Below are 15,490 nucleotides of genomic sequence, written 5' to 3'. Positions count from 1 at the left end.
CCCAGCAAGAACTACTGAGCGTTGCAAGTTATGGTCGCGGACAATTTTTTTTCTCCTTCTTTAAACACTCGAGCCTACGATGTTCGCAAGGTACTTTGGATAACCCTTGCTGCAAACGATCCGTATGTTCGCTCCGTTCTAAACGCATTGTTAACCGTTTTCATGAACGACCTTTATGCAGTACCTACTCCATTTACGATGGTGAAACTCCACCGAAGAAATACAGGGAATAATAGTCGATTGGTATCCGCATTCTAACCTCAGATGGTTTGATACTTTTCCTAAGCACCTAAGAAGTGAAATAATGCGCTGACTGATGTTCGGCATGGTGATATTCGGCGGGAGTGCATCGCAGTGGTGAAAATGATGGTTCCGCCTGAAGTGATTTTTTTTTCTGTGCACATGCAGGCCGAACAGCTCGTGCATGGTTATAGATTTAGGTGAGGCATATTTCTCCAGCATGTACTTTTTTGTGCCAATTAATTGTCGTAGCTAAGTGAGTATTGAACACAGCAATGGACGAGTTGCTTGCTGGTGACGGTGCAAGTGAATGGGGTGTGAATAACCAATCAACGTTTGGCGCCTATAATGATACACGGCTTTCTCGGAAGCACGAACAATTTGGCATCATCACGGGTCCGGAATAGCCCCCCATAATGTGTTCGAGTTCAGGAAGAAGCTGTGAAGGTATGGAAGCGGGTCGCAGTTTACAGACAGCCGTCACTTGCGGATGCTGGGAGATACTCCATACCTGTTGGCACTACGCCCATATAGGGTCCCCAACACTCCCATACACGAAGTTTCGTAACTTTGAAGTTTCTGTGCGGTGAGGGTGGCGAACCGTACAGCTTGAAGAAACGTTATTTTTTTTTTGTGTGTGTGTGTGTGTGTGTGTGTGTGTGTGTGTGTGTGTGTGTTGTAATACTAAGTTCAACAGTGGCTGTTTTCCGAGAGAAGCATTTTCGGATGATCATACCCTCTTGGAACGCAGGAATCTATAGATGCCATTTCGCAGCGTGCACGAAGAAAAGAAAACAGGCTTCCTACAATACGTCTATCAAAATCACTTCCTTCACGTGCTCAGAGCGCGAGTAATAAAATCTCGCTTTGAAGGACATATGCGTCAACTTCAATTTCTGCAGCTTTTAAAGTTTTTGTTGTTTTGCCTGAAATGTTACGTATTTATTTATTAGTAGTTTCCACCATTAGATTATGCAAAGGCAGTCATTCCTGCAAGCCACATGTTGCACTACAACTGATGCCTGGACGAGTTCGTGTGCCATTTCATGAATCGCCGTGAATACGTTTCATAGACAAAGACGAAAGGAATACATACACGGACATCGATCGCCCGTGTGTGTCTTTCTTTCGTCTTCACCTAAGCTGCGCTCTTCTTCTCCTTGGAACGTGTTGTATGCTTTCATTAATAATTTAAACAGCGCGAACAAGAAGACACATGACAAGATTAAAGGAAGCCACAGTACAAGCGCTGACTCACAACTCAGCCTAAGCCTTTACTCCAAGGCCCAGATAAAAACATATACGACGAAAACAAAACAATCACGTGAAACAACCCCTGGGTTCACCTGCTTTACGTGACTGTTTCGTTTTCGTCGTACACGCTTTTATCTGGGCCTTGGAGTAAAAGCTTAGGCTGAGTTGTGAGTCAGCGCTTGCACTGTGGCTTCCTTTTATCTTGTCCTGTGTCTTCTTGTTCGCACTGCTTAAATTACTAATGGATGTTTACCAACTCGCCCAACAAAGAATCTTGGTTGCATGCTTTCACCTCCTATTCAGGGCTAAACCTCGGGTAAGCCAAGCGGTTCAAGCGTTCAAAAGAAAAATAACTAAGCGGTGGAAACTAACGTCATTTAAAGCGAGAAAAATATACCCACCCTAAAAACAAAGAAAATTGCAAACTCCGTCCACATATTTACGCGTGCGCTGACGGTCGCGTCGTTAAAGCTCGGCCAGGGAGTCGATTTCAACGAGGAAAAAATCTACCTGCTTTTACTTCAACGTGTATCCACTTGCCAGTTAAATGGACTGTGTTTCCTGCTCTTCTTGGAAGTTTCGTTATAGATTAAGTATTTTCTCGATTTAGCACACTCGTGATCAACAATCTATAGTGGCTGGGCGGAGCGAGCGTTGAAACTTTCTACGGCTGATACGAACAAAAAAGCACGCACCATGAACTCCGGCCTCCTGCCTGGTTTTTCACCTCTTCTACGGTGATCAACGCGAATTTCTTGATCAGATATCAAAAGATGGGAGCACTTACACGCCAGGGAAAATTAGAGCAACTCACTAAATCGCTGGTAAATTGTCCTTGAAGTTTAAACAAATAAAAGGCATGGCACACCCGCAGACACACACACATAAGAAAAACAAAATGACGCACAGCAGGTGAGCTTAATAAAGTTTGCCCGACGTCATTGCACAACATTATTTCAGCGTACCCAGAGCTGTGCTGCAAGACTACTGCGGCGGCGTAATGTGACTTGGCGTCATCACTTGGAATGTTGCTGCAGTAAATGTACCTTCTACAAGTGCCCAACTTCTTGCGTGAGCAAAGCCCACCAGCTATACTACGCATACTGCCGCGCTCAGCAAAAAATCACCTACGCTGTCGAAAAAATAAAGAAAAATAGACGCGGCTCGTGCTCCGCTGTACCCCGCACCCGATAGCCCCCCTGTCGCACTCTTCTCAAGCCGATGGCGGCCAACATTGATAAGCTACGGGGCTTCCTCCCTTGTGTTATTCACCTTAGATAGGGTATCTCCATTCAGGGTCAAGCTCATTACTTAGCAAATGGAATAGAAAGCAGCTTTCTAAGGTTAATTAACAGTCTACTGATAACTATAAAATAAAAACCGCGTGCAAAAGTAATAACTACGCCTTCGAGAAATTAAATTGCAGCAGTAAGCATCGGTCGGTTCTTGGGTCATCTCTGACAGCAACTAGAGTTGTAATTGAGCTCCAGGGATCTTCTTGAAAGAGCTGCTGCCGTCGACTGTAATAATTGAAACTCTTCCACGCGTAACAACGTGTGTTGCTATAAACTACGTTTCGGCTCAAGCTTGGTAATACTTTGCTTTTTCTCTCTCTCATACCCATAAGGCCAGTGCGCGAGCGTCTTCTCTGCCACTCCAGAAATGTGTACCGCTGTGAGGTAAGGTCAATCGCTACTATGGAGTAACAAACACAGTTTGTCCGACTGCTGGAGTCGTCCACCTTCGCGGCTCTCTCCTACAGCGGCAATCACAAAAGAGGTCCTGGGAGAGCGCGCGCACAAACACAACAGTCATGAGCAGCACAGCTTGCTCCTATTTCGAGCAGCACCACACCACTGTCTCAAAGCCGGCACGGGAGAAAGCCTGGAATTGCCAACTGTCCGATCCCCGAACCCCCGCATTGCTTGGCTGGCATAACAAAAAATGCAGGGATGCTTGTAACCGGTTTTCTTCGCGTGTTGCTGAACACCGGTTTTGGATTTGCCTCAAGTCCGAATACATTTCGGCCGCAACCAAAACGCTGTCGCTGTATGTTCTTTTTTTTTATTAGTAGCTTTCCTTGCTGTAATTTGCCAAGAAAGACGTATTTATTTTGTGAAAGACAATGTTTATAAACTTCGCCTTCTTTTATAATTTTTATCCTTTTTTCCCCCGGTGGATCTGGTAGAAATTCAGCGCTAGTCATGCCGGTATAGAAAACGGGAATAATGTTCTGAATTGGTTCGGAATGTTTATTGCGTTTTCTTCCCTAATTTATCTGGCGCTAATATCACATAATGGTGAAGTGGAGAATCACGCATTTTTTTTTCTTCTAACGAAATATTAAAGACGCTGCGAGAAGCGGCGTTAATAAGTTGGCAGTGTATTTCTAACACTGTCTCAGCCGCGCGGGTAGGATAAACCGTGGCGTATTCCTAGAAGAAACTCCTCCATTCGTTTCCTGCGCCTAGCCCGTGTGAGCCTCGTGCAAGCGAGCAATGCGATGGCGGGCAGGCTTGAACAATCGCCCGGGGGGAATGTACCACGCGAAAAGTCGCCATCGACCCATGGCGGAATCTGGAAGCTACCCGCTCGACGACCACTGTGGCTTCTCCCGTGCCAGCAGCGGAGCTAGGGCGTCACACGGGGCTCGACTTGTGGTGACACTCGTCGAAGGAGGCGTCGTTGTTGTTGCCGTTCGACGGCTTGTTGCGCTTCTCGAGCAGCAGCGCCGCGTCGCCGCCCTTGTGGCTTCCGAAGGAGCCGCGCGGCTCCACCGGGCACTCGGTGCCGGGGTCGGTGCTCAAGATGCGGATCTTCTGGACCATCTCGCGTATCTCGTAACGCAGGATGCCCAGGAAGCAGAGCTTCAGGAAGGCCATCACGCAGAATCCCAACACGCAGAGCAGATCGGCGCTGCGCTGCAGCCACCTGAGCAACGCTTCGTGGCAGGGCGCCCGGTAGGCGCCCGTCGACCGGTCGACGCAGATGGTGTCGGTTCGGGGTGCGGCCGGGCAACACGAGGCCGGCACCTGGTGCCGCATCCAGGGGTGGGCCATGCGCTGCTCGCGAAGCCACGCGGTGGCGTTGTAGTCCTCGGGCCCGTCCACTCCGCAGCAGCGCTGCTCGGCTTGCAATCGGTCCCAAAGCAGCCGATAGCCCGGTCGCAGGCCGTACCCTTCCTGCGGAGACCAACAAAGCTATAAGTGGAATGTGGGCTCACCGACGTGAAGCGGTTTAAAGCAGCCGAAGTACGATGAGTAATCACTTGGTGCATCGCTCGATCGTGTAGAGACTACAACCAAGCAGGCACGATAAATCAGGGTTCAGGATGCATGCTACTGAATTAGCACGAAGGAAATGTAACCTGTTCATTGCGTGGGTACCGCACCTAATGGCCTACAAAGAGACAGCGCATGTGTGTATATAATGGACGAAGCATTCACTGAGATTACGTCTGCGCGGTTTCTAGATCTATACAAAGTTCCTTAAGCAAAGCATTCGAACAGGAATGCTTTTTTTTTTTTTTTGCAGCGTTAGCTGCGTATTTTAGGGTTTAAAAGGGTTCTCTTGGGGAAACCAGTGAAACAATGAAGCTTCCACAGCCTTAACTAGCGCGGAATCTTGTTTTCTGCGCATGAGCAACTCTATACAGTGTATCAATTTCTGTTTCTTGCATCTAGGCTCCTTCCTCTCCAATTGTGGTTCGAAACAATCACCCAATGAAGACTAAAATGGAGCAACAGAATTGGAGAGTTTTATTCTCTACGCACACATATCGCCATACCTTTACGCGTGGCATCAAGAAAAATCACGTGCCGGCAAATGTCTGGTATGAACCTCTGCGGGACTGATGGCACTCTGCTGTCGTCACAGTATGGCGTAAAGCATCATGGGATGGGAGTATCAAAACAAAACACGTAAAGAAACTAACATATGGCTGCGAACACGGTTCAAACTCATGCCGAAGAGCTCAGGTTAACTTCCTTGGCCGCCGCATTGGGTCCCTAAGCACTCGGCGCAGTCTTATAAAGTACGTGTTAAACCGTCGGGTAATTTCGATCTATCAACAGTAGAGTTCCGAAACATCTTTTTCATCACTTCTTGTGTGTCAGCGATATTAAACGGCGATTGCAGTTGAGAAGTGTCTGGGAAAGCAACTTAACCCTAAACACTCCCCGAAGGTAAGAACTGATCAAGGTGAAGGTAACTGCATAGCCTACCCGTTAACATACTCCATGGTTAGATGTCGCCTCCTGGCTCTGCTCATGGCTGATTTTACGGCCATGAATCAAAAACATCAGTTAATGCTACCTGAAGGGTAACAAAACCCAAAGAATATCTTAGTAATTTATTTAAATGTTGGGAATTAAAAAAAGATGCAAGAGAAAAAAATGCCTTGCGAAATGGATTTGAACAGATGTTTCGACTTTGAGAAATGTCGTGTTAATCCACTATGCCACAGAAATTTTTTATTACATTGAAACAATGTTCTATGTTCATGACCTACGTTCAGAATACAGATTATTGCGAAAAAAAAAAACAGCATCTCATCAACACAGTGCAAAATAGGACGTACCTAAACTTAACAAAACTCTCAAAAGCAGGCAATGCAGATCATATCGCTAATATAGAGTGCCACCCAGTTCGAACTCGGCTTGTGCATACAATTTTCTTGAATGAACAATGAATTGTCCCTTGTAGAAACAACTGATTCACAACGTGGCCCATCATGCGCGTTTTACAGAGGATGTGTAATCCAGTTGGGGAGAAATCGGCGGGAATTACGGCAAAACTGTAAATGCGCACTTATTCCTTTGAACAACATTCTGCAATTTGTCGCCAGGTGACACTGCTCAGGGGTCCCTACTATTGAGAGAACGGAATCATGCTGAACGGTCATTAGTTATCGAGCGACGAGTCACCGTCTTCACCAACTTTCATTCGAACGCCAAGTCAGTCTCAAAGCGAGATACTAAGCAGGCACCACTAGCACGTACAAATAAAAATTTGAATGTGTGCCGTATCCGCTTGGGCAGTCATGCCACGCCAATGACTTTTCGGATTGCTCTACATTGTTGCCGGGGGACAGAGCAGGGACAGAGAGCAAATCCATCCGCCCGCACTCCCAGCCTAAGTCTGGAGTCTTTTACCACGGCACATATTTCGGCGGCAAACGCTACTCAGCCCACGATGATTAACGAACTTAGCAACCGCGTTTAGCTCTGACAATTTTTAGAGGGGTAGATGGTTTATATGTTGAAAAAGCAAATTCTTCTTCAAAAGAAAACCAAACAAACATGGGAAGCGCTTTGATATCTTCGATTGAGATTCAAGATCAGCGAAAGTTAAAGCGGCACTTCGCCTGCCTAAAGTCACTGGTGCATTACCACTCGACCAACCTACCGCTTTATTATATACGCGTCTGAATGAACTGCGGTAAGGTGTCAGGGTTAAAAAGTGAGCTTTGCCGTAATTCATCATATATCGACCGTCACAGAGCCCACGTCGAGTATAACTGCACTCTACTAATTGCAGGTCTTGATTACTAACCGTTAATTACTGTTTGTAAATTAACGTCTGACCCTTTTGATCCAATAGTTGAAAGTTTTTGATGAGTGGAGTGTGACAATATATATCATTGAAAAGCTATCGCTTGTTCATGTATGTAACCAGGGTTGAAACTCCTACGTTTTTTTAATAAAGGTTTAGAAGTTAATTGGCCCAAAGTGTCTCACGCTTTATATACTTTTAAATGCATCACTGCCTTCAGCGTGGACACTACACGTCAAGTCTCTTAACGAGAAAAGAAGTCAACAGAAGCCAAAGCAATATTTAAGACGCCTTTACTTGCGTTTACATGGCCACCAGCGTACAAGCTCAAGATAGCGTTCTGAAGAAAGCGACTTTCATTGCACGAGACGTGAAACATTCAGCGGTCGGTACTGAACCTCACAATGATGCATTAGACCCACTGATGCGAGTTGACCTGGAAACCTCGAAGAGCGCCTCCCGGGAGCTCTTTCTGGAAAATAGAAATCAAAACTGGAAAGTAAAATAGCAGAGAAATTCTATATAAACAACGAATGCCTAAAGTTTGACAAAGCTTGCATATGTGATGCCTTTATTCATTTTGTGCCATTATGGCTGGCTTATCAGCCCATACAGATGGACCTCCCATCTGTAGTTTCTCATGGTCACTTAATAGAATTGCAATGTGACGGCCTACACCTACTTTGGAATAGTAAAATCAAAATGCAAATTTTTAAGAGGAGGGAACGAGTAACGCTTTGTCTCCTCGGGACACAGCAGACAGAAAAGGTGCACTAGGTAACATCCGTGAAGACCTAGAGCTTTTAATGTACACCTATTTTGTCGCTGTGCAAACGGTGGGTGACACGCCCGCGCGGATGCTTGGAGCAAGGAGCCCATAAGCGGCATATATTAAGGAGGGTATTACAGGCAATCAACTCCTCGAATCTGTTTGGCCGACAGGCTGAGCGGTGTAGAAATATTGCTCTGGTTGTCAAGCAAAACCTAAATGAATTAAGCTCTTTGACCGGTAGATACAAACGACATTAAAAAGCTGCCACATGTCACCAGAGTCTTAAACACCGGCGCTAGGCTGTCTGTTTTTTTTTTCATAAAAAAAGTACATACAGCTCGGTTAGGTGAGGGCAGGTAAATGTTATAGTAAGCGTCCCATGCCCTTGGAGATAGGAAGTTCAAGGATAATAAGCCGAAGTTCACCTGGAATTCGTCCATGAGGCCTGCTCTGAGTCCGGCGACAAGCGCTCGGTAGCGGAAGAGCCAGGCGAGTCCCGCCAGGGCGTCTCCCAGAAGTAGGGCGAGCAAGAGGGCCCAATACGCGTGCAGCAGCCGCTGGTTCATGCGCAGAGCACCCAGGCAGCCCAGTGCCTGCAACCGCAGATTTACATGAGCGCACCAATGCCTGGGGCCAGAAGAGAGGCTCGCACTGAAGGCTGCCACGCATTATTTTGATTAAAAAAGCATTCACAGACGTATGATTCTTACAATATTAGCACTGTATTTTGTCGCGGAGGCTGCATACGCCGGGTATCTAGGTTTCACGCTCTGAGTGGTTCCCGCAACTGCTATAATCAGGTTGCGTATTCCCCCACCCCCGTGAGAACCTTCTCTGCCAACGTAGCCTTTGGATTTTTCCTGTGATAGCCACCCCATGGGGAGAGGGAAGATTTGCCACGCTCCATTTTCCCACCTGCCAGCCTTGAAAGGCAGTTTACTTAAATTAATTGCCATTTGAATCGAACTGAGGTGAGCTGATCCAAATCACTGCACTTGATCAATTAAATGACTTCATTATGTAGTGTGTAGTATTTAAAGTATAGGCTCTAAGATAGAATGCAGTGGCATACAGTTACATTTAACAGCTTTCTCTCATTGTTTCTTCTTTTTTGAAGAGGGGGCGAGATGGACGTATACAACACTGTAGAAAATTTCTATAAATTTTAAGTTACCTATTAAGCATGGCACTTATTAGGGGTACTAGGACGAGAAGGCTCCGTGATCGTTTTGTGAAGTTAGCAGAATGCCGCCTATATGGTCAACCATATTTCACTCATGTAGGTATCGGATAAGTAACGAGTCAAATAACCACGGATTTCTTTTCTTTGTGAAGTCACAAAAACGATATTATTGCTGGTATACAAGTCTCCCCGTATGAAAGTTGCCCAGGCCGTGCTAACAATCTCTACTTTGCAAAATATTAGTAAGGTGTCCTTCAGACCGCATATTCTATCATCCTATTGGTGTTATGAGCGGTTATACGTTTGCGGCAAACAAAAACAAAGAAAATCATAATTAAAGCAGCAGAGTCGGAGAATAGTCTTTACGTAATAGTTTACATCCGGTATCAAAGGTCTGCGGGGTCGCTAGTAAGCTTGGCGCCTTCCATGTAGCTTTGCAGCACAGCCTTATAATTATTGTCTGTCTGCCGAATTTCCGCTGTCCAACCGGAGGCTGTTGATCTTCATTTCTTCATATGTGAGATGAACGGAAAGGAAGTGCACTTTTCCCGCAGGTCGTGTGCCGTGTAAACGTTTTGATGCCCCGGGCCAGGGTTAACAGCATCCTAGAGCTACCAAACAGGTGAAATCGAGATGCCAAACAAGCTTGAGCCGTTTTTAAACCGAATAAGATATGCAATACAGCAAAATAATAAAAGCGACTAAGTCTGAAGGAGCCTCCTCGCTTCCCTTCTTCTGCCATCTTATAGAGCTATGCTTGAAGTTTTCATCTAGCGTTGTGACGGTGTGCGAGAGTGTGCGCGCCAGCTGCCCCAGAGCGTTCAACCCCTTTCACATAAGGGGAACTAATACAAAATTTCAAATTAGAAAGAAAACGACACGCAGAACCGCACAAAGAACTCAGCAGACAGGAGGCAGTAACCTGGAGGAACATACAGGCTAGGACATTCACAAACCTAGCAAAGTACCACAAAATCTGGCCCGAAAAATTCAAAAATAACACATGCACTGCATGCGGTGAAGACTCGGACATCCTTCACATGATATGGAACTGCGAAGAGCAATTAGATAAATATAAAGCTCTAGCCCCCAGCCAAGCGGAGTGGGAGGCAGAGCTGGCCCACACGGGTCTCTCTGAGCAGCGCAGCCTGCTCACCAGGGCCCGGGAGACAGCCCAGACCAATGGTATCCTGGACTGAGGAAACCACCCACGCTATTCCGTTAAACAATTAAGGTTTACTCTCTCTCTCTATCTCTCTTGATAAATATTTAAGCACATTATTCGATCCCGATGCAACCAGTTGTGAGCCTGCTTGAACGGCGAGCGGGATGTAGAGTGATGAGGAGCCTTGCCTGCAGTAGGCCCCCTTGAAGAAGCAGCGCTGGCACGGCGTACACGAAGGTGGGATCGGCCAGCCGCAGTCCGGGCACCAGCGACGCCCGGTAGTCGGAGAGAACCCAGGCGGCGGCCACAGAGAACGCAAGCGCGCTCAGGAGCAGCGCCACGTTGCACGTGTAGATCCATAGCCTGCGAGGAATAGTTTCTCAAGCGAACAGCTCGTACGTTTCTCGGGTACCGCTGCCAAAAAAACTATCGCCCGGCAATCATGCTTCTGTAACTGAGGCCTACACGAGTACGAGCACAGTTATTGGCGAACAGAACGGAAGAGTCAGCAGCCCATTACTTTCTGATTACAGGACGAGTTGTGCACATCCTGAAGTTTCACAGCGTAAACGGCAATAAGATTGCATTCTTTGCAGACCAGGGAGTCGGGAAACGGAGGCAAATGCGAGAATGAACTTTAAGCGGAATTTATACGAGAAATTCCAATGTTTTCAGCCTAAGGAATATTCATCAGAAAAAAAAAGTAAATAAACGTTACCGTATCCTGGCCCTGCAGGGGCACTCGTACCGCCAACAGTGCAAAACAGCGAAGCTTCGGTAAACGCAGCTTCTTTTACCGACGCCTCAATATTTCTCTTCATCGCCGGAGTGTTTTATTAATTCGGGTTATTTATTACAGCTTAGTGATTTATAGATAGGTTGGGCAAGATCGAAACTCATAAGAGTGAACAGGATTATTCATCTGTATTCCATCAGTCCTCTCTGCAACTAAAAAAGAAATATTCTAGCGGCAATAACAACGTAGATATTTGCGATGAAAAACGATGCTCATTTTCTACAAATTCCCTTCCCCGCGCGCCGACGTCCATGAAAAAAAAAAAAAAAAATAAAGGAAACAGATGTAACTGTAGCCCACCACTCCCTGTCCCCGCCTGCTTTGTTGGGGAGCACCCAATGAGAAAGCGCCCCGAGAAAGCCCTAGTTAACGTCAGCGGGAAGGCGTCGGCCAAGAAAGAGTGCTGAGGCAAACCCTGATCGGTTGCAAGCTATTTGTCAATAATAGGTGACGTGCAGAGCTTTTAAATTTCACTCGAATATTCACAAATACAAGCTGTATGGACCTGTTACTTTAGAGCATTACTAGAAATACATGTTCAGGTGCCTTTAGAGTGGCACTTCAGAACAAATCAAATATTTAAGGCAAGTGGAGTAAACGTGGATATTGCTAGTTGCAGTCTCTAAGTTCGCTGCTGTGTAAGGAGGTGCTCCTTTGTTAGCTTTTAAAGCCCAGCTGTAGGAGTGAAACTTCCGCGTTCTGAGCGGTGCATAGGTGTTCGATGTTGTGGCCTGCGTGATCAACTGTAGATCAAGTTTAATAGTATAAACTAAGACACATATGCAAGCATATTTCTAGTCGTAGCACTAGCATCAGGGACTAGTGAGAGCTCAGAAAAGCACAAGTTTGGGCATGGTGCAGGCTTGGTGCAGAAAAGTGACAGTGTGTTTCCCGCCTCTCTTCCTACTGTTTTGTGCGCAGCCATTTATTTTTAAGTAGCGAGAGTTCATTACCGAATTACAATTCAGTGCAGTACATACGGTTCATTTGCACGACCGTATTTCGGCTGAGAACGCCCACACATTTAGAACACAAAAACCGTAATCAGATGGGACTTTAGAAAAGAGCACGGAATCAACACAACCGTAGGGGGCGAGCGCACCGAGTGACTCACTTGGCAGACCTGAGAAAGGAGCTGTGGCTTGGAACCTACCTGTAGTACCTCATCGCTGTGTGCAGGAACATTGGGCCCAAGGCAGCGCAGGGCTCCGTGGCGCCCGGCAGCGGAAGCAGCAGCGGCCGGTCGCGATCGGGCTCCGGCCGCCTCTTCTTGCCGCCCTGCGAGAGAGTCGAGCGCCTCAAGAACGGAATGTGCGGAGGAACTATAGCCACACGAAGTAACAGCAAATTTTTACGGTGTGCCAGTTATGAGAACAAAGTCAGCGAGGTTAGACTTTGGCTTCAAGACTGATTTAGAGCATCTGCACTCACAACACAGAAGCGTAAGATTCACTTCGACCGCCGAAAAGAAAGGCATGCAGAGAGCGCATACTTTTCGCGTTCGCAATGCGAAGCAGCGGCAGAACTGCAAACACGTGTATGACTGACTACTCTGGAGAAGAAGCATTACGATTATTTCCTTGCCTCGGTGGTCGCTTTTCAGGGCAGGCGAAAAGCAAGGCACTCGTGTGCTGTGTGATGTTAATGAAAGTTGAAGGACACCAGGTGGTCAAAATTTCTGGCGTCCTCTACTGCAGCGTCGCCCCGTAGCCGGAGTCGCTTTCGGGCGTTGCAGCTTATAGACTAAACGAAACCAACCAATGTGATCACGCGCACAACGACCGAGCTTTATTGTAAGTAAGCACGCCGATTTATACAACATTAAGACTGGTTACGTGCACAAATGCAACTAGCGACGTCGAAAAGTAAAAGCGGCTCCAAGAAAAAGGTGCATCGTAGAACATCAGTAAAACGTGCAAGCATGATCGTTTTTTGAGGAGGTAACATATCAGATGGTTAGATGGCAGCATCGAGGCACTGCAGATGAAGTTATGTGATGTTAGGAAGATAGTGAGAGACCCGAAAGCGTGGCGTGATATGGTCCATAGGGTCACGAAGAGTTGGACACGACTGAACTGAACTGAACATATCAGATGGCTCATTAACACACCCATTAGTTTTCCTGATATAATGGAATGCTTCAGCTAGCGCAGAGCAACTATCGCAGGGCAGTGATTATGCTATTTAGAGATCCTTTTCTTGTCGTACCGTTAATCCTTGGTGCACTGACACCTCGCCTCCAAAGATGTTTTCTCGAACGGTTGCTATTTTCCGAACAAACACAGCGCTCACAAACCAGTAGTGTTTATTACTAAAAAGAAGTGCGTTTCTAGGCAAGAAATAACGAGGCGCCAAGTGCAAATACAGACTCGCCACAATGGTTTGTGGTTTTGTGGTTTGTGGGGTTTAACGTCCCAAAGCAACTCAGGCTATGAGAGACGCCGTAGTGGAGGACTCCGGAAATTTCGACCACCTGGGGTTCTTTAACGTGCACTGACATCGCACAGCACACGGGCACCTTGCTTTTCGAAAAGCGGCCGCCGAGGCCGGGATTCGATCCCGCGTCCTTGGGAACAGTAGTCGAGTGCCGTAACCACTGCGCCACCCCGGCGGGGTAGACTCGCCACAATAAGCTGGCAAACAAATGTGCGGAGAGGCACCGGGAAGAAATTGTTGAATATTTCTCAGGAAGACTTCTATGGTGTCTGCTCCTTTGTGAGCACCTTCCTACCCGTGAACAGAGCAGGCGAAGTGAAAAATAGGAGGACATTAAGGCTCCTGTCTGTCGGCTCCCATTGGTGATCCACGCTCGAGTACATCCACTTTGGTATTCGTTTCATCAATCATCAGTTAATTGGAATCTATATTATCTCAAACATAACCATAAGCATTCATTCGTAAGCTACCACACTACGTGAGCGACTCCCTGACGTAGGTATAAAGCAGCGGTTTAGTCAAGCCATATTAAAGTTTCAGCGTGACGTCGAGTACTGCGTCTGACTCAGGATCCGAGGGTCCATGAGGGTTCGATTCCCACCCCTCTCACGATGATGCCTTGAAGACGGCCTTGTGGTGGGAGCCTGTGATCTCCTTAGCTGAAAAAATATGGTACGAAAGCGGCAGCAGCAAAGGAAAGAACGGTGAGAGGTACGTGATGAGTCAGCACAAGAACCAGGCTTAATGTTGGCACGTATTTCAGTAGGAGAGAACGAGCGATTCCAAAACAAACGGTAGTAAATACAGCTGCAACAGAATACCGGCGGTGGGCGATAAGGAAATGATCAAATACCAATCTAGGCTCGGTGGTATTTAACCGCCCTGTGTTGTTACTATAGGTACCAGTTGCCCTCTCCTCAAGTATTCTGCCGCAGATGTGCTTCCTATCAGGATGCTTTCTCCTACAGACATGTGCCAACATTTGGCCCGCTTCTTGTGGGGAATACTGCGCTACTTGATAGACAGAGACAAGTGAAAGACGACACACGACACGACGACGTATGATCAACCAACTGGCCCCCGTGTTTGCATTGTTGTCCGCTTCTTGTGCAGATGCATCCTGCATATCGCGCTATTATTTTTAGTGCTTATTCCTTTTTTATATTCTCAGGTAAGGCGGGTCACAGATTTTCAGTTCAGACAAAGCCGTTCTCAATCATCACAACATTCTTTCATACCTAAAGGCCGCTGTACGGTCACTATTTGGGCGCTGCGCCCGTCCGCTCGAGGACGCATCCGCCAGGTCCTAACAATGGGGCGGACGGAGGCACGCGTCCTCCGCCCGGCTGCCGCACAGAGTTCGTCAACTTCAACTTTTGTCGCATGCGTTCTGGAGGCGCATCGCAAGCTCCTCCTACTTTTTCAAAGATGGCCGCCGACCGAGCGTAGGCGAAGCAAGGCTTAGGCGGACGGTGCCTGTCGATGAAAGATAGACTTCATGTCGCTATTGCTCCTTTATTACGATTATTCAAAGCGACTTGGAAGTTTGCCTTGCCATGTGCACAAGCATCGAGTGACAGTTCCCCCAGTTGAGTTGGCCTGCACCGAGTTGACGAGTGGCCGACAAACCTACGGAAGATTTACTACTGCTACACAGTTGCGGTGCCTCGACGTGTTTATTTGGAGCCGTTTGTGATTGCTGTAGGATTTTCACGGACAGCATCAAGAAGCAGCTCCCCGCAGTGAATTATTTCCCTGTGCGCGTATACAGTTTCATAGCAGCGACAATTAGTGCGAGTGTAGCGAAAGTGATACGTTCGGAACGACTGCTGTTTTGCCAAGTTGGTGAAATCGCCTGCAAGTATATCTGTTACGAGTGAAAAGCTCACTGCGCACACTTTGTTTTCTGAATGTTGATATGAATTTTGAGCTGTGCTAGTCGCATTCATTCGTCTGCGTGCAGCGATCGCGAGCAATCACTGATATCAATCGTGTTTCGTGCATGTGCTGTGCTTCAGAACTGCCGTGGGTGTGAAGTGCCCTTTCTGAAAACTGTCTTTTACGTGCGCGAAACGATTTTGGCTGCACGGA

The 15,490-nt window shown here is 47.0% G+C and overlaps 1 protein-coding gene across 1 annotated transcript; it reads right to left on the bottom strand.

Moving 5' to 3' along the window:
* Nucleotides 1–1,706: 1,706 nt before the first annotated feature.
* Nucleotides 1,707–12,283, bottom strand: LOC146192614 (CD151 antigen-like). Its single transcript, XM_084602500.1, has 4 exons — nucleotides 12,117–12,283; nucleotides 10,356–10,530; nucleotides 8,245–8,412; nucleotides 1,707–4,676 (listed from the first exon to the last, which is right to left on the bottom strand). Exons 1-4 carry the CDS (start codon nucleotides 12,146–12,148, stop codon nucleotides 4,134–4,136), a joined length of 918 nt encoding a protein of 305 aa, XP_084458626.1. The 5' UTR covers nucleotides 12,149–12,283; the 3' UTR covers nucleotides 1,707–4,133.
* Nucleotides 12,284–15,490: the final 3,207 nt, after the last annotated feature.

Source organism: Amblyomma maculatum, chromosome 4 (genome assembly GCF_055883805.1).
Source record: "Amblyomma maculatum isolate TAMU_Amacu chromosome 4, ASM5588380v1, whole genome shotgun sequence".
Taxonomy (NCBI): domain Eukaryota; kingdom Metazoa; phylum Arthropoda; class Arachnida; order Ixodida; family Ixodidae; genus Amblyomma; species Amblyomma maculatum.
The sequence above is the reverse complement of the archived record's forward strand: the minus strand, read 5'-3'. Positions and strand labels throughout refer to the sequence as shown.